A 22,808-nucleotide genomic window follows, 5' to 3' on the forward strand; every position below is an offset into this window, starting at 1 on the left:
CAGATCCCTCCCCGAATGGATCAGGGCTTCCACTGCGGTGGGTGCTGCCCAGACTGCAACTGAGACCGGGGCCCCCCCATTGTGCTGGGTACCACAGAGAGAGAGAATACAAGTCCCTGTCCCAGGAAGCTCATAATCGAAATCGACAAAGGGGAGGATGATTCTCCCTGTTTTACAGATAAGGCCCAGAGAGATTCAAGGCCACCCCCAGCCTGCAGTGGAGCCAGGAATGGAACCCCGGGATCCTGGATTGGTGCCCGAACCCCAGGATCAGCCCGCATCTGGCCTCCCTCATTTCACTGCGTCAAGGCACCAGCTGCCCCCTCCTTCCCGGAGCCTCCCAGCCCTGAGCCTGAATATTTCATCACCGGCATGTTCAGATCTTGCAGTCATGGATTATAACCCAGATCCCTCACCCACCCCCATGTAGAAGAAATCACAAAGAGGAATCTATCCAGAAGCACCAATCTGGGGTTTAATTAAACCGGGGTGGGGGGGGGAGAGGAAGAGGAGGAACCGGCAGTGTCCAATGCAGCCGTGTTACCCCTTTCTGATCAGGTCCAGTGGGGAGAGGGAGGGGAGCATCACAACGTCGATACAGGAATAGAAAAAAGCGCGGTACATTAAAAATGAGGGGAGAGAAGAGGGGCGGGGGGATCCTTTAAAATCACCACCTCAAACCTGGTATAAATGTACAAAACCCAGCTCACCTGAGGGAGCAGGGACCTATTTACACTAGGCTGGGGGCCCCAGCTCCACTCCTGCCCCCCCAGTCCACAGGGGAGCAAAGACACCCCCCGAAATCCCCACTCACGGGGAGATTTGGGGAACCCAAAGCCCAAACTCCTGCCCTGAAAGCCCACGAGCTTGGGGAGATCGCCCTTTAACCCCCACCTGCCCCGGGGTGATCCCAACCACCCAGACCTAACTCCCCCCAGTCCAGTAGAGAACACCCCGACAGCTGGTCTTTCTCCCCCAAGCCCTCTCCATGGGACAGCGCGGGGCACCCAGTGCCAACCCTCCTTCACCTGGACCCAGCCAGGCCAGGGGGAGATGGGGAGGCACAGCCACACCCTGAACCCCACTGTCCTGCCCCCCATCCCTTCTGAGCTTGTGTCTGTGTGTAGCAGCTGGGGTGGGGGGTTCCTCAGCGCTCTCACCCCTGACCCTGGCCAGTCCAAGGGATGGGGGAGGGGATGCTACACCTGATGCCACAGTGGGGGGAGGGGATACCAGTGCAGATGCCAGGTGGGAGGGATGCTGACTGGCCTGGTGTGGGGAGGATATACTGCCCCTGATGCTGGGGTGGGCGGGGGGAGAATGCTGCCCCTAATGGCAGGGTGGGGGGATCCTAGCCAGCCCAGTGTGGAGAGGGGATGCCACCGCTGATGCCAGGGTGTGGGACCCACGGGCATCATTATCTGGAGTCCCGGTCCTTGTAGGCGGTGGTGAGCTCTCGGAGGTCCGGGGCACGGCGGGGGGAGCTGGGCCGGGCGCCGGGCACGGCAGGGATGAGGGGCGGAGGGGCACCAAGCAACCCCTCTGGGGGTGGGGCCTTGGCCAGCAGCGCGGCATGGCGGGGGTAGGCCAGCAGCCCCGGGGGGTGCGGGCCCAGCCCATAGAGCCGGGCGCGCTCGTAGTCCTCGGGCAGCTCACGCTCCAGGTAGCGGGGCAGGGCGTAGGGCTCCCGCCAGGCCTCCAGGGTGGCATAGGGGGATCCGGGGGCTGGCCCAGCCACCAGGTACGGTGGCCGCTCGAAGACAGCCAGCGGCCCCAGCGAGTGGGGGACATGCAGAGCCCCGGGAAAGGGCCCGCCCGCCCGTAGCGCCCCCTCCAAGACACCCAGCTCCGGCTCCTCTTTCACCTTCACTTCCTTCTTGAGGGCAGGGTCAGGGTAGGGTGAGCGTGAGGCCCGGCCCCCCACCGGGCTGCCGTAACGCTGCTCCCGGCCTGGCTCGCTGTGTGCCCGCATGGGGCCGTCTTCCAGCCCCAGGGAGGCGGGGTGCTTAGTGGTCAGGGGCGCCGGTGAGGCACGAGGGGGGAGCCTGGAGAAGAGGGTGTCCCTGGAACAGAGGTGGGGGTTAGTACCACAAACTGGGCTGAGGCCCGCACAATCCCCAACTCATCCCCCTCCTCGTCAGTCCCCGATCCCCCCCCATTCCTCAGCCATTCCATCCCCTTCCTCTGCCACCCTCGCATCAGCCCTTGATTCCCCTCACAATCTCTGGCCAGCCCGTCCCCCCTTCCCCAGAATCAGTCCCGCCCCCGCGCCTGGACCTCACTGCCCGGATCCCACCCTGACCCCCCCACAACCCTCAGCCAGCCCTGCAACCCTCATCTCCTGCCCTCTTGCATTGACCCCTGCCCCCGCCGCCAGCCTGCCCCCGCCTCATACCTGTCCTTCTCGTCCTTTATGGCAGGCACCTCCCGCTTGTCCAGCTCCTTGTCGTGCTGGGCCGGCCCGCGCTCAGCGGCATCACCGGCACCCCCTTTGGGCCAGGCGGGGGCAGTGGGGAAGGAGGGGGGCGTGCGGTGCAGTCGGTTCCATGGGTCGTGGGGGCTGCCGTAGGCCTGGGCCCCGGGGCTGTCCTTCTGCCCGAACATGGAGCTGGAGTCTGGGATGGGAACACAGAGACCAGAGCATGAGACTGGGAAGGACGCCCTACAAAGCCATGCACGTGCTCCGCCGCTCCCAAAGCTCTCCCTGCAAAAGCTCCACCTCTGCCAAGGGAGGCCCCGCCCCCGCCAAGGGAGGCCCCGCCCCCACGTCCCTTCCCTATCCAGGCCCTGCCTTATCCCATGGGGGATTTGCCTAGAGGTTCCGAGAACAGGCCCCGCCCCTCAGGTGCAGGCCCCGCCCCTCTTCCCCCCCAGAAATCCCTGCCTGCCTGCCCCAGCATAGGCCCTGCTCCAGGGTCGTCCCTGTTCAATTACTGTCCCTCTTGGACACAGCCCCCACCCCTCCTCCCCCAGGGCTCATTGAGGCCCCCCCTCCTCTCACATGGGGGGGTCTCACTCCCCAGAGCTCGCCCGTGTCCACAACTTTTCCCTCACCGGCTCCACCCCCAGCCCCTCACCATGCAGGCCCTACTCCCTCCCAGGTGGGCTTCAGCCCCCAGGGTCGCCCCACATGGGGCCTAGAACAGCCCTCCCTCCTTCCCAGCACCGGAGTCCGCCCTCATGCCTGTGGCCCCGCCCCCTCTACTCACTGAAGGCGGGGTTCCCCAGGCCCCCGAAGGCCCCGTTGGAGAGCGCCCCCAGCGCGGCTAAGCCGGAGGGGCGGCTGAAGGGATCTGAAAGGCAAGAAGGAAAGGGAGGGGTGAATGGGCGCAGTGATGCCCCCCGGGGCCCCACCCAGCCCACGTGCAGCCCCTGACTCCATGCCTAGTCCTGGTGCCCTGTACCCCGCCCCCAGCTCTTACCAATGTGTGCGCTGGGGCCCAGGAAAGAGCTGTGTGGCGCGCTGGGAGGCCCAAAGGAGGCACCAGAGCTTGCCTGGACGGCCCCTGTGGAGGACAGAAAGAGCATGAGATTGGTTGGGAGGAGGTCACCCCTACTGGCTAGCCCAGCTCCCTCCCTCTCTCCCCCAGACTGAGCCCCAATCCCCACAGCACCTGGGTGGCCTGTCTCTTCCCTCCCCCAGTCGGCTCCAATCCCCCTCCCCCAGATAGGCCTCCAACTCCCATGGCAATAACCTGGGTACCCGGGGCTGGGAGGGGGGCAGTGGCTGCAGGCTCCTGGGGCCAGGAAGGCGCTGACCTGCGGGGGTAAAGAGCGTGGCGGGGCGCGTGAGCTCTTGGCCATGAGCAAGGCTTCCAAAGGTCCCTGTGCCAGGAAGGCAGGTGATCAGGTCGTTCCGGAAATCCAGCTTGTGGGGATCACCCTGCATCAGCTGGGGAGAGGGGAGAAAGGAGGTCAGCCAAGGGGGAACCTAACGGCATCTCACAGGGCCCTTCGAGCCCACCCCCCCGCAGGCAGGGTCACCCCCAATGGTTACTCCCCAGGGCTCCATATGGCGTCAGCCCCCAGTCTCACATGCCTCGGTGCTAGGGAACGGGCCCTCCTGGAGCTCTGGGAACCCTGGGCCAGAGCTCACAGTCTGGGAGCACATGTAATTCTGGGGAAAGTTAACAGCTGAGGGAGGGGTCAACCGATTCGTAAAAAAAAAAAATCTACAGACTCCTCATTTCACTGGCGTCACCCTCTGCGAGGGACTCTCAGTCCCCCCATCCCCAGCTCTAGGTCCTCTGGTTGGTGGAAGTTTGGATTATACATCAGCAGCAATGGGGCGAGTCGGGTATCATTCCAAAGCCCTTTGTCCCTGCACACAACGGGCCAAACCTCGAACAATTATGTAGTTTGGGATTAGAGACAAATATTGAAACCCCAAAGGGTCTTTTAATTCTACTTTAACCCGGGGATGTGAAACATGCAGCCCTTCCGAAGTGAAACTGGGACCCTCGCCTGACAATATCGTGGTAGCGGTTAATGCTCAGAACATGAGACTGGATTCGGTTTTCTAAGGTTACAAGAAAGGGAAGGAGAGAGCTTCCCACTGATTTGGCATCATCGGCAAAAGAGAAGCGGTTCCTTGGTGCAGATCATCACCGTTATCAGCTATCCGTTTGTAACCTATCATTTATATCAGTTTCTGTACCAGATGACTGGAGGATAGCTAATGTGATGCCAATTTTTTAAAAAGGCTCCTGAGCCAATGCTGGCAATTACAGACTGGTAAACTTAACTTCAATACCAGGCAAATTATTTGAAATTACAGTATAAACAGAATTATCAGACACATGGATGAACACGATTTGTTGGGGAAGAGTCAACACGGATTTTGTAAAGGGAAATTGTGCCCCACCAATCTACTAGAATTCTTTGAGGGGGTCAACAAGCATGTGGACAAGGGTGATCCAGTGGATATAGTGTACTTAGACTTTTAGAAAACCTTTGACAGGGTCCCACACCAAAGGTTTTTAAGCAAACTAAACTGTCACGGGATAAGAGGGAAGGTTCTCTCATGGGGCAGTAACTGGTTAAAAGACAGGAAACAAAGGGTAGGAATAAATGGTCAGTTTTCCAAATGGAGAGAGGTAAATAGAGGTGTCCCCCAGGGGTCTGTACTGGGACCAGTGATGTTCAGCATAGTCACAAATGATCTGGAAAAAGGGATACTCAGTGAAGTGGCAAAATTTGCAGATGATTCAAAATTACTCAAGATAGTTAAGTCCAAAGCAGACTGCAAAGAGATACAAAGGAATCTCACACAACTTGGGTGACTGGGCGACAAAATGACAGTTGAAATTCAATGTTGATAAATGCAAAGTAATGCACATTGGAAAACATAATCCCAACTATACATATAAAATGATGGGGTCTAAACTAGCTATAACCATTCAAGAAAGATCTTGGAATCACTGTGGATAGTTCTCTGAAAACATCCACTCAATATACAGCGGCAGTCAAAAAAGCTAACAGAGTGTTAGGAACCATTAGGAAAGGGATAGATGATAACACACTAAATACCATAATGCCGCTATATACAGTCCACACCTCGAATAGCGCATGCAGTTCTGGTCACCCCATCTCAAAAAAAGACATATTAGAATTGGAAAAGGTACAGAGACGTGCAACAAAAATGATTAGGGGTACGGAACAGCTTCCATATGAGGAGAATTAAAAGACTGGGACTCTAACTTGGAAAAGAGATGACTAAGGGGAGGTATAAGAGAGGTCTATAAAATCAGGAGGGGTGTGGAGAAAGTGACTAAGGAAGTGTTTTTTCCCCCTGCACATAATGCGAGAACCAGGGGGTCACCCAATGAAATGACTAGGCAGCAGGTTTAACACAAACAAAAGGAAGCACTTCACACAACGCAGTCAACGTGTGGAGCTCGTTGCCAGGGGATGTTGTGAAGGTGAAAACTATAAATGGATTAAAAAAAGAATTTATTTAGGTACGTTCATGGAGGATCGGTCCATCAATGGCTATTAGCCACAATAGTCAAGGATGCAACCCCATGCTCTGAGTGTCCCTAAGCCTCTGAGTGCCAGATGCTGTGACTGGACAACAAGGGATGGATCATGTGACGATTACCTGTTCTGGTCACTCTCTTTGAAGCATCTGGCATTGGCCACTGCCGGAAGACAGGCTACTGGGCTAGGTGAACCATTGGTCTGACCCAGTATGGCCGTTCTTATGTCATAAGTGCACTGGAGGCGCTCATATGCCGAGTTTACCATTTGAAGATGAACATTACAACACTTGCAGAGTTACAGTGTCCATGTTTTCCAAGAAGCAGACCAACGGACATAAATTGCCACTGACAAGGGGTGCATTTAGACCAGCTACCAGAAGGGCAAATGATCATCTTGGAGCCATTCCATTACTTGATGATGTGCATCCAAAACTATCCTCCTCCTATCAGGCACAGATGGCCTGACCACACCAGTTATGTGTAAAATACCATGTGCTCCTGAATCCACCCTTACCTAGTCAAACGCTCACATGCAAAGCCCAGATACTCATCACCCTGCAATGTCTGGCAAGCAGCCTGCCTTGTACAGAGACATGAGAGTGTGGCACGGACAAAGATCAGTGTGACAATGTGCCTAGATGGAGAGGACCCCGACGATGACTTTGATGAAAACATGTTTTCAGTCCTACACGTCAAGGCTAACTTCCCTAGGATTACTAAAGAACCATGTCTTTTTTATGTAACCAACGCATCCCCGGTTAAAGTACAGTTAAAAAAAAAAAAACGTTACCTTTATCAAACAAACTTGTAATCTCATTTGAAAAAAAAAATAGATATTAGGTTAGTTTGACAGGATCCATTTAAATGTTCTAGGTTTTGTACTGTTGTGTTCAAGGGAGAAAGGGCTTTTGAATGATACTCAACTGGACTCATTTCTGATGTCACTGTATTATCAAAATTCCCACCAACTGGAGGATCTAGATCTAGGGCTGGGGGCAGCGAGTGTCCCCAGCTATGCCGCAGAGGGTGAAACCACTGAATTTATAATTCTGGAGATATTTAAGACTCAGCTGACACCTCTCTTGCCTTTCTATGGCTAAGGTGCCCCCCGAACGAGTTTTTACTACATTATGCTCCCAGACTATGAGTGCAGGATCCCAGCTGTGCTCTCGCCCAGCACCGGTACTGCAGGGGGCGCTACTGGTCAGGATCTGCTGTCCCCTGCAGTGCCCACTGGGGCCTAGAAAGGGCACCACCACGACTCTACCTTCATCTTCTCCTGGTGCCGCAGGATCATGTAGGCCACGCGGACGTGCATGGAGCACCATTTGCCAGGCTTCTACAAGAAAGATGGGAAAGCATCAGCTCCTGGGACACACCAGGGCAGTGCCCCCGCCTGGGCTATTCTCCCTTTGTGACCCATTCCCCACAGCGCCCCCTGCTGGGCACAAAATGGGCTATTCCCCTGCCCCGTGACCCGTTCCTCCCAGCGCCCCCTGCTGGGCACGCACTGGCCTATTCCCCCCAGGACCCATTCCTCACAGCATCCCCTGCTGCAACAAGCGAAGTTACAGGATTGGTACACGTGGTTACTTACCCTCAGGGAGGGTCTGAAAGGGTCCGTGAGCTACAAAAAGACAAAGAGCGGGCGGTTAGAGAGGGATCTGTGCCCACACCGCATGCCATGCAAACAGCCCACTGCCCTGCTCACCTGACCCCCTTTCTGGGACAAAGAGGGGGCGACAGCTCCCAGCCGCGACGGCAGCTCTGGGTTAGTGCTCTGGGGAGAGAACAGGGGGTCAGGAGGCTACAAACAAATCAATCCCCCTACCACAGCCAGAGCCAAAGCCAGGACAGAGTCCTCCCTCCCATCCCTCCCCCACAATTGCCTAGACTCCCAGCCCCCCCACTCTAATCCATGAGATCCCACTCGCCTGCCAGAGCAGGGGATAGAACCCACGAGCCCTAGCTCCCAGCCACTACCCCCCTCCCCCGCCAGCTTTAACCCTATAGGCCCCACTCCCCTCCCAGAGCTGGGAATGGACAACGTCTACTTCCCTGCTCACCTTAGGCTGAAAAGCCCCCTGCAGGGAGCCAAAGGAAACAGCAGGGGGCAGGACAGGTTGGATCCCAGTCACGGTGGGAGGGAACGTGGCATAGAACTAGGAAGAGAGAGAGGGAATGGAGAGCTCACTGAGTGGAAGGGGAAGTGCCATCACTGCAGGGGTCTCCTAGTCCCTGGGGAATAAGCAGCACCCTGGGACCTCAACCCCCAGGAAAACCCAGCACTACAACATGCCCAGCCTCTCCCCTACTGTATTCCAGCACCTGGGAACCCCCAGCACTGAATCATGTCCCCATCTTCCCGGTTATATCCCAATCCCCAGGAATCCCCAGCCCCAAGACACAGCCCTGTCCCCCACTGCTATGCCTCAGCACCTGGAAGCCCCAGCACCGAGAAACAGTCCCATCCTCTGGCTATATCCCAGCTGCCGAGATATCCTGGCACTGACACACAGCCCAGATCCTAGCCCCTGGGAACTCCCAGCACCGAGACGCAGCCCCATTCCCTATTGCTATAGCCAGCCCCCGGGAAGAAATGGTTGCTCATCCTGGACAGTAACTGTGGTTCTTTGAGATGTGCCCCCTCCGGGTGCTGCCCGCTAGCTGTGCTTGCGCCCTCATGCCTTTGACTTGACAGTTCTCATGGCACTGCCCCGGGCCACTGTCATATAGCACTGCGCGGGCGAACCGCCCTCAGCTCCGTCTCTACCATGAAGTCTATAGCAGAGAACTCTGAAGCGGAGGGGAAGGAGGGCGGGGAGTGGTGCGCGCATAGGGACACACATCTCGAAGAACCACAGTTACAGCACAGAGTGAGTAACTGTTTCTTCTTCATTGAATAGTGTCCCTGCAGGTGCTCCGCTCCGGGTGACTACCAAGCAATTCCCTCTAAGGTCGGGGGGGGGGGAGGGGAAACGCGTGGCCTTCAGAGTCGATTTCAGGACGAAAGAAAGTACAGAAAACACAGCATCAGAAGCAGAGTCGGGAGTTACTCATGAGCGTTCAGCGAACGTGCATATAGAACCCCAAGTAGTAGCCTTACGTATTTCAATCATGGGCATGTTTTTGAGAAACATCGTAGAGGTGGAAATGGATCTCAGAGTGAATTCAGATGTCCGGAGGTGCCTGAATATTACAAGATTTGTACTAAGAATTAATGCAGCCAGATATCCACTTGGCAAGTCTTTGATTAGAGATTGCAGGCCCTTTTCATCTAGCTGCAAGTGAGACACACAATTTTGGGGTCTTTCTGAAGGGGTTGTCATATCCAGAGAGGAGGCGAGGGCTCTCGCAAGCTCAAGGGTGTGCAACAATACTTCTTGTTTACCTAGGTGAGGTTTAGGGTGGAAGATCGGCAGGTGAATGGGTTGGTTAATATGGAACTCAGAAGAAAGTTTAGGTAAAAATTCGAGGTGGGATCATAACGTGACCACCTCCTTAAAAAAAATCTATGAAAAGGGGCCTTTGTGGCATGTCCCCCATTTCCTCAACCAGTCGTGCCGACAGGATGGCTACCTGGAATGTTGTTTTCATTGATAAATGGAGCAGGCAGCTCAGTTTAAACTGTGATCTTGTAAGGCATTTAAGAACCAGATTACGACACTTGACTGACCGATTCTGATTTCTGAGCCGCCTGAGGAACCTCAATATTGTTGGGTGGGCAAGAACAGAATAACCCTCTGCTGTAGAATGGAAAGCTGGGATGGCTCTAATGCAACTCAGCAACAGCCCCGAAATTTTTAGAGTTAGGATATAGTCCAGTATATCTGGCTGCGATGAGGTTGGTGGAATATGTCGGAGGTCACACCAACAGACAAATCTTGTCCATTTGAGAGTACGTTTAGCGAGTAGACTGTTTTCTGCTGTGTAACTACTCTTTTTACCTCCTCCGAGCAAGCTGTCTCTAATCCCATGAACCATGGAACAACCGTGCTTTAAGATGAAGCATTCCAAGGCTGGGGTAAAGGATCTTCCAGCCCTTCCTGGGAGGGCAGATGAGGATCAACCTAGAGAGTGATCAGTGAGCAAACGAACCGCTGTACCAGGTAAAGAAACCATGTTTGTCTGGGCCCAATCAAAACTATTCAGAGGACTCTGGTTCTGTCCTTTTTTATTTTGAGCAGAACTTTGGCTATTAGAGGAGTCAGTGGGAATACAGGCAGTAGATCCGACGACCAATGAAGGCATCTCACAGGAATTGGTGACCCAGTCCGCCTCTGGAGCAAAACTAGGCACATCTCTTGTTTATCGCTGTGGTGGATTGGAAATCTTGATCCACCAATCGAGCAACCTTCTCCAGTTTGGGACCTATCTGGGAGGTGCCCCATTACTGGAATATGTAGTGTAATATGCTGGAATCTATTTCTCACTCATGGTCTTGGAAGAAGTGCCTGCTGAGAGTATCCATGGTCACATTCTGAGCCCCTGGAAGACAGGCTACTGTGATGACACTCTGATTGTATATGCACCAATTCCAGAGCTTGACAGCCTCAGTGCAGAGGGATGGGGATCTTGCATCTCCTTGCCTGTTGATGTAAAACATGCATGACGTTGTCCATCACAACCTTTATGTACTTGCCCCGATTAGTGGTAGAAACCGGAGAAAGGCGTATCTGACCACTCTGGAGTTTGATGTGTAGCATGGTCTCTTGTGACATCCATTTGCCTTGGGCCACGTGAACATCCAGATGCTCTCCCCACCCTAGCATGGAGGCATCAGTCATTATGACGAGCGTTGGGAAAAGACATAAATGGGAGTCCTGCGCACACGCTGCGATGGTCTTTCCAACAATTGATGGACTGTTTTATGCAAGTGGGTATGGAAAGAAGCATATTTAAACTGTGTCTGTTTGGTGACTAAACACTCTTGAGCCACCCTTGAAGGCAGTGCAATCGGAGTCTTCCGTGATCGACTAGTTGCCATGTGCCCCAACAATTGAAGACAGTTCTTGACCGAAGCTTGGGTGCTGAGCTGGATTGTATTGGCTATGTTGGAAAGAGCCACACACCTGCGCAGAAGAAGGTAGGCTCTTGCTGTTACTAAATCAAGATGTGCTCCTATGAATGCTAAGTTGTGCACAGGGGTCAAAAGGAGATTTTTGAATGTTCAGTTGTAGGCCCAAGTTGAGGAAGAGATCTATGGCTTTGGAAGTGGCCCACGAAGTCAGTTCCAGGGAGCGACCCTTCAGCGGCCAATCATCCAGGTAAGGGAACTCTAAAATACCTTTCCTGCAGAGCTGTGCTGCTATTACTGACATGACTTTCAAAAAGACTCTCGGGGCAGATGACAGACTGAAAGGGAGCACCTGGTACTGACAGTGGTCCTGGCTGACAATAAAATGTCCATTGTAAGATGGCTGGATCGCAATGTGGAAAGGCACATCCTGAAGGTCAAGGGCTGAGAACCAATCCCCTGGATCTAGTGACGGAATTAACACTGCAGGTGTCACCATTTTGAATGTTTGTGCAAGTGTTGAGTAGCCTCAAATCTAGGATGGGTCTCCCAGGGCCATTCTTTTTTGGTATTAGGAAATGCCTGGACTAAAACCCCTTTCCTCTGTGCTGCATGGGAACTGGTTCTACAAACACCCGAGTGTAGGAGAGAAGCTATTTCCTGACAAAGCAAGCTCCCGTGAGAGGGGTCCCTGAAAAGGGATGGAGAGGGCGGTTGGTCAGTGGAAAAGATGTGGAGGGGATGGCGTACCCTGTGGAGATGATCAAACCCATCTGACTATAGGGATCGACTCCCAAACGTGCCTGAAGAGGTAAAGGTGGTCACCAAAGGGAGGAAGGCAGTGGAACTGGTGGAGTTGGTACGGATGAGGGTGGTAATTCAGAATCTCAACCAGCCCATCAGAATTGCTGCACGGAGGTGGAAGGGTGCAAGGCAGAAGGCTGAGGGTTGGATGGTTTCCTTCTCTGGAATTTGGGTGTATTCTGATATGGTTCACACAGCCTCTAGGAGATCAGGAATTGAGCTGTCTGGGATCTCTGAGCTGTCTGGGACTTGCTAAACCATCTCTTGTAGACAGATGTATAGGTCCCAAGAGAACACAAAGTAGCCCTAGAGTCCTTTAATGTGCTCAGAGATTCATCTGCACCCATCAAAAGGAAGGTCTTCCACTGTATTCTGCTCCTCTTTCGGAAATCTAGAGCTAGAGCCAGGAGGCCCTTCTCAGAACTACTGCTGCAGAGATCGAATGGGCAGCAATATCGACAGTGTTGAGAGAGGCTTGTACTGGTGTTCTGGCAAGTAGCTGGCCCTCCGCAATAATTGCCTGGAATTGCTCTCTATGCTCCGCCAGTAAACGGTCAACAAAAGAGGTGGGCGGGGGGGAGTCACAAGGTTATTGTAGGGTGGGGTTGTGGTACTGCTACCCTTACTTCTGCGTTGCTGCTGGTGGCGGCGCTGCCTTCAGAGCTGGGCAACTGGAGCGCGGCGGCTGCTGGCCGGGAGCCCAGCTCTGAAGACAGAGCCGCTGCCAGCAGCAGTGCAGAAATAAGGATGGCATGGTATGGTATTGCCACCCTTCCTTCTGCACTGCTGCCTGCAGAGCTGGGCCTTCAGTCAGCACCTGCCACTCTCCGGCCGCCCAGCTCTGAAGGCAGCAGCACAAGAATGACGTGGTAGGTACTGCCACCGTTATTTCTGTGCTGCTGCTGGCAGGGCGCTGCCTTCAGAGGTGGGCACCCAGCCAACAGCCACCGCTCTCCGGCCACCCAGCTCTGAAGGCAGCACAGAAGTAAGGGTGGCACTACCCCGATCCCCCTAAAATAACCTTGCAACCCCCCTGCAACTCCCTTTTGGGTCAGGACCCCCAATTTGAGAAACGCTGGTCTCCCCCTTGAAATCTGTATAGTATATGGTAAAAACACACAAGAGACCAGATTCCCTGGTCCGTGAAGCATTTTTCATGGCCGCGAATTTGGTAAGGCCCAGTGATTATATTTCACCATTAACGCCTGATAGTTGGTTATTTTAAGTTGTAAGGAGGCTGACGAGTAAGATCTTCTACCAACTAGGGCTAAACGTTTATCATCTCTTTCATGGGGTGTGGATTTAGCACAGTGCAGCCCTCCATATTCGTTAACTGCGTCGACCACCAAAGGAGCAGGAGAGGGCTGAGAAAAAACAAGTCTTTTGCTGGAACATAATATTTCTTATCCGTTCTCTCACATGTAGACACAATAGTGCCTGATGATCGCTGGGGGGGTCCAGAAGGGCCTTGTTGACACGCAAGGCTATGTGGGCAGATGAGGGTGAATGAAGGACACCAAGCGGCTTATGATGAGGTTCTTTAACCTCCTGGAGAGGGATCTGCAAGGAACTGGCAATTCTCTTGACCAGATCCTGAACTGCTTAAAATCATCCACCAAGGATGGAGGATGAGGCATGACTGCTTCATCAAGAGTTGAGGAGATGTGGTTGGAGGAGAGACCTCTTCACTGGCTTTAGTTTCTTGCTCCTCAAAAAATTTCTTCTTGAGGATCAGGTCTCCTAGAGAGGGCAGGCGATGAAGGTTGCCTATCTTTGTGATGGGTGGTGCTCGAAGCCCTGGAAAATTGTTAACGATAGGCTGCTTTGGTACCAAGGGCGCAGAGGAAGAGCTTTTCTTGCTGCTTTGGTCTGCTAACAGTACCAACGATCGCGCTGGGCCTAAGGCTTTGCCATCTTTTGGTTTAGTGGTGCCCTCGGAACCTGAGGAACCAGCAGCCTCACAGGTACCAGACTGGAGAACACACAGTGCTGAAATAGCTGAAGACACTGATGACCTTGGCTTTTTTGAGATAAATTCTACCTGGTGAACTCAGGGCACGACCTGTGGAAGGCTTATGAGAGGAGTCTTGCGTCTTCCTCTTAGATGCCCTCGATGAGAGCAGTTGAGAGATAGTGGAGGTAGCATATTTTCCTGGAGACTGGTGTACAGGAAGAGTCCCTTGGCCTGGGTCAGAAGCTAGGCGTAGTGAGCTCTCCATCATCAGGAGAGGAAGTTTGATCTCCCAGATTTTTCTGGCTCTAGATGTCAATGCCAGACAGAACTTACACTTCCGGGCAATGTGTGATTCCCTGAGGCAACAAGTGCACTGTGGAGTGCCTGTCACAACAGACAACATTTGACACCGAGAGAACCGGGCATAACCTCCTAGTGAACAGGAATGACCTTATCTACTAACTAATATCTATCTAAATGTAACAGATTAAAAAAAAAAAATTAATTATTTTTCATAACTAGGAAGCTAAAGCTACTACTACCACTTGTTAACTGATTACACTAATGTTAAACATTACGAACGAACTACTACAATAACAAAGCAGGACACAGTTGAGGTAATCTCAGCGGGAACCGCTGCCAGAGCTCTGTCTCCGGCCGAGGCGGCTGAGAAGAAACTGAGGGTGGTTCGCTCGTGCAGTGCTATATAACAGCAGCACAGGGCACGAGGCTGACTAGCACGCATGTGCGAGCAGACCAGACACTGCTATGAGAAATCGCTGACCAAAGGTGCAGGGGGCACAGGCGCACCTACAGTGCACCAGCCACAGGGACACTGCTCGAAGAACCACCCCTGGTATTGAGACATGGCCCCATTCCGCCCCCCAATATCCCCAGCGCCCAGGAGCCTGGCACCTAGACACAGCCCTGCCCCCTCCCCCAAATATCCCCAGCTCCCAGGAGCCCTGGCACCTGGGCACAGCCCTGCCCCCACCCCCAAATCCCAGCCCTTGGGACCCCCTGGCACAGGGCAGTGGCTGCCAAGGCTGCACTCACGTTATGCCTCAGAAGCCCATCAATCTTGCCTGGGTATTTCTCAAACTGGAAAAGAAAAAGTGGGCTATAAGGGGAACCCAACGCACCAGTGCTCTCTCGAGTCCCTCTCCCCGCTCCCCTCGGAGGCAGAGTTTCCTGCCCTGGGGTCGGACCGGAGCGGACGCCCCTGAAGGGTCACTCACCATGGCGGGGGCGGCCACCATGCCTGGCGGGAAGGGGGTGAAGTGCTGGTGCGTGTGCTGGTGGGTGTGCTGGTGCTGGTGGTTGTGCTGGTGGAACTGGAAGGCCAGCGGGCGGATGGCGGCTGCCCCCATGTCGGCCCCGCCCTGCGCCGTCAGGAACCGCGAGCTCAGGCCCTGCCGGATCAGCTCTTGTTCTGAGCAGGGAGAGGAGAGAGCAGGGGGTGGAGTTATCAGGGGGAGATGGGACCCCCTTGTAGCCCCTCCCACTCAGCCCCCCAGAGATGGGACCACCCCCCACCACCTCTTCCTGAGAAATTAAACCCCTTCCACAGCCACCAGCCACCTCCGCACCCTCCCAGAGATGGGATCCCCTAGCCGGCCCCTCCCCCTGGAGACATGGGAACCATCTTCTGCCTGCCTCACCCTGAAAGATGTTCCCTCCCTCCCTCCGCCAACCCCTTCCCAGAAGAGATGGGACTGGCCCCACCAGCCCCTCCCTTCCCCCTCACCAGCCTCTCCCAGCCAGCCCTGCCATACACCCCACCCCCACCGCCTCCCTCCCAACTCACCAGATAAGGCTGCGGCTGCGGCCGGGTGCCCGGCGACCTGGAGCAGAGGGGGTGGTGGGGGCAGGCCCGGAGAGGGGGGGAAGAGGGGCGGGTGATGGTGGGTGGGGGGGCGCAGGGTGGAAGGGAAGGCGTGGGGGGGCAGGGCCAGCGAGGGGGTGGAGGGGCGGGGAGGAAGCTGTGAGGAGGAGGAGCACGGGGGCAGCAGGGGCTTGGCGTGTGCGCTGCTCCGGCTGCACCTGCAGAAGACAGAGAGGAAGAGAGAAAGTCAGCCCAGGGGAGAGAATGAGCGAGACCGAATGAGAGGAGAGTAAGTGGGGGGAAGACGAGCAGGTATGGAACACGGAACGGGGGGAGGAGGGGACACACGATTGAAAGAGAGCAAGAAAAGAAGGGGGGGAAGGTGACAGAATGAAGGGGGACAGAACGAGGCAGGAACGCACGCCCTAGCTCACTCACCCGGCGATGCTGAGGTCCAGCCCTGCTCCATAGGGCCCCGGCGGCGTGGGGCTGGCGAAGGGCGCTCCCTTCCCATGCACAGTGGGCTGGGGCAGGCCGTGGGGTGCTGGGCCCCCCTGCGGCACCGGCGGCTGGCCCCGGGGCTGGGGCGTGGTGCGGGCAGCAGCCGGGTTGGGTGTCCGGGAGGGCGGCGGGGCTGGAGGAGTAGGGGGCCGGGCCGGGGCCACAGGGAGGGCTGGGGCTGCCTGAGAAAGGGGGTCCTTGGGCAGGAAAGGCACTAGCTGGGGGCCCCCGTCGGCCTCGTGGCTCCGCTCCTGGCTCCGCTCCAGCCCTGAAACCTTGGGGATCACAGAGAGTTTGGCTGCACAGCTCCCGTTCACGGCACCAACTGGGCCCGAGGCTGGGGAGAGAGACAGCAGCCAGTGAGAGACCACCCAGCACCAGGGGGCACTCCCCTGGCTGCCAGTGCTGCCCTGATGCTCCAATGCAGCGCTGGGGTGGGGTGGGTGGGTGCTGCCATGCAATGAGCAGGGTGGGAGGGCTCCGTAGGAGGCACTCCCCAGCAGTCAGTGCTGCCCTATGCCCCAGTGCAGTGCTGGGGGGGTGTGACAGGCTGTGCCTCATGTTCACACTTTTCAATAGACTATGATAAATTGTGTACAAACGTATCCCTTGTGAGGTGGTATCTGAAAACTCATAATCTGCTGAACATTTTTGTCCTGGTAAAATATGTGTGGCAACAATGTATGTGAAGTTATAAGATTCTACTATATCACATTGTTGTAACGTGTCCCAAGTTTAGAAAAGCAGGCCCAAAACAGTTCTTCAGAGACAAAAGACACATTGATGTCCCGGCCAGGTATCAGCACAACCAATGAACCATCATATGCTACCACCTAGATAAGCGGCCATTCTTTGGCAGGAAGAAAGGTGTGAGCGAGAACTTTACATATTGGCAGAGCCACAGGTGGGGGGGTTCCACGGAAACAGACTGTCTGTCACCTGAACCCCAGCTGGAGATAATCCTCAAAGAGGGGAAAAGCGTATGGGAAACAGTGGCCTCCAAATCATCTCTCGCCCCTCACTCTACTCACAGGAGCAGTGAAGTTAGAATGACAAAGGAAGCCTCACTGAACGGGGGGGGGGGGGGGGGGGGGAAACCTGGCTGAAGCAATCCAGCCAGACTGCTGTAAGCTTATGGCGAGAAAAACATTTTTGCTTTAAGTTCACTTAGCTTGTTAAGGTAGGTACTTCCATGTAAAAGGAAGTATTTTTTCCCACACCGCACAGTCAACCTGTGGAACTCCTTGACAGAGGATGTTGTGAAGGCCAAGACTACGACGGGGTTCAAGAAAGAACTAGATATATTCATGGAGGATACGTCCATCAATAGCTATTAACCAGGACGGGCAGGGATATTTGCCAGAAGCTGGGAATGGCTGACAGGGGATGGATCACTTGATGATAACCTGTCTATTCATTCCCTCTGGGGTATCTGGCCTTGCCCATGTCGCCAGACAGGGTACTGGGCTAGATGGACCTTTGGTCTGATGCAGTGTGGCGGTTCTTGTGTTAGGTATTAGTTTGTCTTTTTGACTTATTTTCTTTGTAACCAATTCTGACTTTGATGCCTCATTACTTGTAATCACTTAAAATCTTTCTTTCTGTAGATACGAAACTTGTTTTATTGTTTTTTCTAAGCCAGTGTGTTTGGACCGAAGCATTTGGGAACTGCCACTTGAGATAACATTATGCATATAATTTTCCATTGATGAAATGACTGACTTTCTGTGAGCTTGTATTGCCCAGCTGGGAGCTGTGCAGTACAAGACGTACATTTCTGGCGGACAAGGCTGGGACTGGGAATTTGCTGGCGTCGCCCTGTATGTAATTCATGAGTGGCTGGCCAGAGCGCTCCTGTCATTTAGCTGGGAACGATTTTGCAGGCTAGGGGCTATAGTGGCTGTTCTCACAGCAAAGCAGAGCAAAAGGCACCGCAGGCTAGAGAATGAAGGGGACACAGTTGTTCAACAGTCTGGATTGTATCCGGGGTAATGTCACAGGGGCACTGTGCTGCAGCGAGCAGGGCGGGGGGGGGCGGGCTCTGTAAGGGGCGCTTTTCTTCTTTAGCACCCACCTTTGTTGGTTGAGACAGTGAACGATTGATCCAGATCATCATTGGAGGCCTGACAGGGAGAGAAATGAACTCACGTTATCACTGGCTGTGGGGAGCCCCCTGTTGCCAAATACACACCAGGAGCCCCCCCTAACCATCCTTGATTCTCTGAGCTCCCCAGGGAGGGGTCCCCCTCCCAACCATGCCTGCCCCGGAGGGGGAGGGGATTAGGGACGTGAGGGCAAGAGGGGTGGGCTGGTGGAGTTCAGGGGGTGGAAATGGGGGCAGGAGGAGGGGTAGGGTTCAGGGCCTCTCACCTGCTCCCCTGGGTCACTCTCCATGTCGCACTGCAAGGGAGAAAGACAAAGGTGGGATGAGCGGAGGGCGAGCTGCCTGAACCTGCCCCTAGGGGGTGCCGTGGGCCAGACAAAGGGGGGAGAGGCGGAGCGCGAGAGAGCCACTTACTATGTATCCTGTTTCCAAGTAGGAGCGGAGGGAGGCCTGGGGGAAAGAAGGGGTACGATTGGCAGCACCGCCCCCTGCTGAGCAGAGTTGGGATGCCCCTGCCATGTGTAATAAGCACCTCCTGCAAGCCATCCACCCCCAGCCTGCACCCCAAAGTCCTCATCCAGCCTCCACCCCCCTTTGCACCCCCCATGCTCCATCTCTCCTCATCCCCTCACCCTCCTTTGCACCCCCAGCCTTTTCCCCAACCCAGCCCCTACTCTTCCAGCATCCCCACTGTCCCCTTCACAGCACCCCACCCACCCCTGCAATACCCTACCATCCCCTTGCCCAACTCCCCACACTCCCTTGCAGCCCCATGTCATCCAGCCCCCCAGTTCTCCCTGCCCAACCCCACATCCCCCTCTCCACTCACCTCTTTCCTCCTCCTCTTGCTGCGTCTCCTCAGCGCCCGCTCCCCCGCATGCCGCCCACACCCCTTCTCTGAGCTCTCATCACGGCCCTCCTCCTCCTCCGAGCCGCTCCCCTCATCCCGCTTCCGCTTCCCCGAGTGCTTCAGCCGATGCTCCAGCCGCTCGGGAGTCCTCAGTGTCGTGTCCTTCTGTGGGGAGGGGAAGACGGTGAAGCAGCTCCTTGAGGACAGATGACATCTGCCCAGCCACCCCTAATGAGTTCCCTCACCTAGCGCTTAGACACAGCCACCTCTGGGGTGGAGCATGGGGGGCTGCTTATACTGGGATCCCTTGCCTAGTGCTGAGATATGGACACCTCTTGGGTAGGGCACAGGGACTGTTTACATAGGGATCCCTTGCCTGGTGCTGAGAAGCAGCCACCTGGGGGGCGGGACATGGTAGAATACAACTGCCCTAGTGGAGTTCGACCTTTACTCTGGGTACACGCCTTGATTCCGAGTCAGTCCAGTCTGACAAGAGGAGCAAGCATGAGTCACTGCAGAACAGGAACACACTGAGATTGGAGAGCTCCCCACCCTGCATTCCTGACACCTGGATTCCCTGCTTCACATTTTAACCGGAAGATGTCTTACGGCATGTCTGCGCTGCCCACGGCACAGCGCTGCCGCGGCCGTGCTGTAACGTGGGCAGTTTAGTCACACTTTATCGCCAGGGGAGAGCTCGCCTGGGGTTAAAAAAATAACCACCTCGAACAAGGTATCTATCCTGGCACTTTTCAGTGCTAAAACTTTTGTCACTCGGGGTGTGTTTTTTCACACCCCTGAATGACTGAAGTTTTGGCAGTGTAGACACAGCCTTACTTGCGGCCTGACACAGCACCTCTTCCCAAAGGAGGGCAACCTTCCTGGACACAGCACTCAGGATCCCAGACAAAAGTCATGGCCCCGTCCCCCCCGCTATATCCCAGCCCCTGGGAACCCCTGCCACTGAGAGATAGCCCCATCTCTCCCACTATATCCAGTGCTAGGAACCCCCGGTTCCAACGCACAGGCGTCCCCCCCCCAGCTATATCCCATCCCCTGGCACTGTGACACATCCCCTCCATCATCCTATATCCCATCCCCTAGCATCAAGACGCAGCCCTGTCCCGCCCTTCCCCCCCCCCCGCTCCACTATATCCCAGCCCCCAGAAACCCCCATCCCCAAGACACATCCCTGTCTCCCCAACTATCTCAGCCGTCAGGAACCTCTGGCACCTAACTACATCCCTCACTATATTCCAGCCCCTGGGAACCCCCAGCACTGAGACATGGCCCCATCTCCACTCTATATGCCAAGTACTCCAGAAACATAACCCCATCAATCCACCCTATCCGGGCTGGGCTGCCTATAATTGTCTGTTTTGGGTGTGGTGTATGTGTGTCGCACACCACTGTGCTTCGCCTGGAATGGGCTCTGCTACGTGTCTCCTGTGCCCTATAGTGCCTGTGGCTGAGGACGATTCTCAGCCCCTCACCTCCAGTGCCTCCAGACTGATGAAACTAGCAATGGCAAAGCCGTCAATCAGATCCTCTTCCTCCTCCTCCTCTTCCTCATGGCTGCAGGAGGAGCCTGATGGCCTTGTCCTCCGGCGCAAGGGCCGGCGCCGGGGCTTACCAGGCGCCACAGGGGCTGGTGGGGCGGGACCTTCGCTCTCAGAGTCTGAGGAAGAGGAGAGGACGCCCCGGTGGGCGGGCTCCCCTGGGCGTCCCCCCCGACGTTGGCTCCGGCGGCTCTCGCGGTCCCGCCGCGAGCAGCGCCGCAGCCTCCGGGCCCTGCCACCTCCCCCGCTCCAGCAGGGGGCAGGAGCTGCCGCCGCTTCCATGCTGCCCCCGGCCAAGCCTCTTCCTCCGACGCCCTTCACCCCTCTCCGGCCTGCCGCATGGCAGCTGTTCTGAAGCGGGTCCTCTCCTCTGGGTGCTGACTGGTGGAGAACCAGAGGGGGAGCTCCTCCCCCAGGAAGTGGAGGGGGTGTGTCTTCGTCCTCCCCTTTAAACGCTTGCTGGCAACCTCCCCTTTAAGGGGGATTTTGACACATGCTAGCAACCTTCCCCTTTGAAGTCCGATGTAGGCCCCCCCAACACGAACTCCCTGTGGCAGTTTCTTGGGGGGGGGGCTCCCCTTCAGTACGCCACAGCGGCTGCTCTGTGCGTCCTCCCCTTTAAGGCAGGCCTTTCCAACAACAGACGTTTAATGCCCCTTAACATAAACTCCTAGACCAGGGTGGGCAGAGGTGCACCTCCCCTTTAATTCAGATTAACTTGCTGCCGAAGCCAACGACGCTACAACCCCCTTTCCAAGGGCCTCCCCTTTAAGGCTAGGCCATGAAATGGCTGAGGCAGCTTCTGGCAGAGGCCTCCCCTTTAATCAGGCCTCACATCCCCCCTGCGGTATTGGGGCCCCTCCCCTTTAAGTGGGCGGGCTCGACACCCCCGCCACAGACAGTCCCTGGGGTAGCCGGCCTGCACGCGAGGCAACTTCCCCCTGGAGAGTCCGGAGTTAAACGTCTTCAGCCATCAAACACGTCGGAGGGGAGGAGTGACTTCCCCTTTAAGACTCCAGCTTCCACTTCTGCCAGCAATGGCAATGGTCGATGGGCCGAGGGGAACCTGCCCTTTAACGATCCAGGGGTAAAGCTCCCCCCGCAAACGGGTCTGCCTTCGCGGGAGTCGCCTCCCGTGTAAAAATCCAGATGGAACGGCTCCTGCCTCCCGGGGGGCCGGGGTCACTGCCCCTTTAGGAAACCGGACTGAATTCGCTTCCCGGGATTCATGTCAGGGGCCACGTCCCCTTTAAGAACCCAGAGTTTAAATCTCACCAGCCACTTCCGTAATTAGGCCAGCTGGCGTCCCCTTTAAGAACTTGGCGTCAAACGCCTCCGACAAGAAACCCCCTTCCACAATGGGGCAGGAGCGAACTCCCCTTTACCAGCTCCGGGCTCCCTTTAAATCCATTGACAGGCGCTGGGATGAAGAGGGGGGTTGTTTTCTTCCGGCAGAAATCCCCCTTGACTCCTGACGTTGCTCTGTCCCTTTAAGAAAGCGGCCGTAGAGGGCAGGAATCCGTTGGCTGGGACGGGGCTGGGAGCGGGGGGGCTCTCGCGGCCGTTGCGGGGAGCGGGGCGTCTCGCGACCCCCGCGCTGATTGGCCGCGAGGCTCGTGCCCAGCGCTGTCCTCGCTGCCCCCCGCTGATTGGCCGAACCGGTGGGGACGGAATGGTTCGGTCCGAGCCGGTCTCTGCTTCCCTCACGGGAGGGGACCCGGTTGGTCTCGCCCTCGCCCTCCCCCTCCACGGGCCGCGCCCCGCTCGCCACTGTCCCCCGACTCTCTCGGCTGTCTGTCTCTGCGCGTCGCTGCCGGATCCTCTTCCCCTCTGCGCACGGCACGCGACGCAACCCCGTCCACAGCGTGCGATCCCTCCGCCATCAGATGATAGCGCAGAAGGGGAAAAAATCCCTCCGCTGGAAGTAATCCCTGCAGCCCCTCCCCCACATTGTGATGTCACAGCGTCCCCAGGAGACGCAACAGCCCGGTGATGTCACAGCCCCCACAAACTGCAGCATGATGTCACATCACAGCTTGATGACATCACATCCTACTTTGATGTCATAGCCCCGCCATACGACATAACACAATGACACCTGATTCTGTCCTGATGTCACCACACCATGTTGTGATGTCACAGCCCCTGTGCCCCACCCAACCACAGCACATCCAGCTCTGCCCTCAGCGTCCATGCAGTCACACCAGGCCAGT

General features: G+C 55.9%; 1 protein-coding gene across 3 annotated transcripts; it reads right to left on the reverse strand.

Annotated features, from left to right (window-relative positions):
• Positions 1-471: 471 nt before the first annotated feature.
• FBRS (fibrosin) lies at positions 472-22,488 on the reverse strand. Of its 3 annotated transcripts, none has more exons than XM_045012962.1 (18): positions 20,530-22,487; positions 19,016-19,198; positions 18,601-18,636; positions 18,453-18,482; positions 18,157-18,205; positions 16,020-16,419; positions 15,564-15,799; positions 14,995-15,188; positions 14,813-14,857; positions 8,048-8,143; positions 7,693-7,761; positions 7,579-7,608; positions 7,249-7,320; positions 3,760-3,892; positions 3,423-3,506; positions 3,210-3,293; positions 2,396-2,615; positions 472-2,063 (listed from the first exon to the last, which is right to left on the reverse strand). In XM_045012962.1, the coding sequence occupies exons 1-18, from the start codon at positions 20,875-20,877 to the stop codon at positions 1,418-1,420; spliced, it is 2,955 nt and encodes a 984-aa protein (XP_044868897.1). In that variant the 5' UTR covers positions 20,878-22,487; the 3' UTR covers positions 472-1,417. The 3 variants fall into 3 exon arrangements, with proteins under 3 accessions (XP_044868897.1, XP_044868894.1, XP_044868898.1); XM_045012959.1 differs by having other exon boundaries at positions 19,016-19,201; positions 20,530-22,485; XM_045012963.1 differs by lacking the exon at positions 7,249-7,320 and having other exon boundaries at positions 19,016-19,201; positions 20,530-22,488.
• Positions 22,489-22,808: the final 320 nt, after the last annotated feature.

The sequence above is a fragment of the Mauremys mutica genome, chromosome 4 (assembly GCF_020497125.1).
Source record: "Mauremys mutica isolate MM-2020 ecotype Southern chromosome 4, ASM2049712v1, whole genome shotgun sequence".
Taxonomy (NCBI): domain Eukaryota; kingdom Metazoa; phylum Chordata; order Testudines; family Geoemydidae; genus Mauremys; species Mauremys mutica.

Coding starts and splice junctions, on each gene's coding strand:
- FBRS (XM_045012959.1), bottom strand. CDS start 20,877: ATGGAAGCGGCGGCAGCTCCTGCCCCCTGCTGGAGCGGGGGAGGTGGC. Junction 15,800..16,019: donor CTGGACCTCAGCATCGCCGG/GTGAGTGAGCTA, acceptor TGTCTTCTGCAG/GTGCAGCCGGAGCAGCGCAC. Junction 8,144..14,812: donor ATGGGCTTCTGAGGCATAAC/GTGAGTGCAGCC, acceptor CTCTCTTCCTAG/TTCTATGCCACGTTCCCTCC.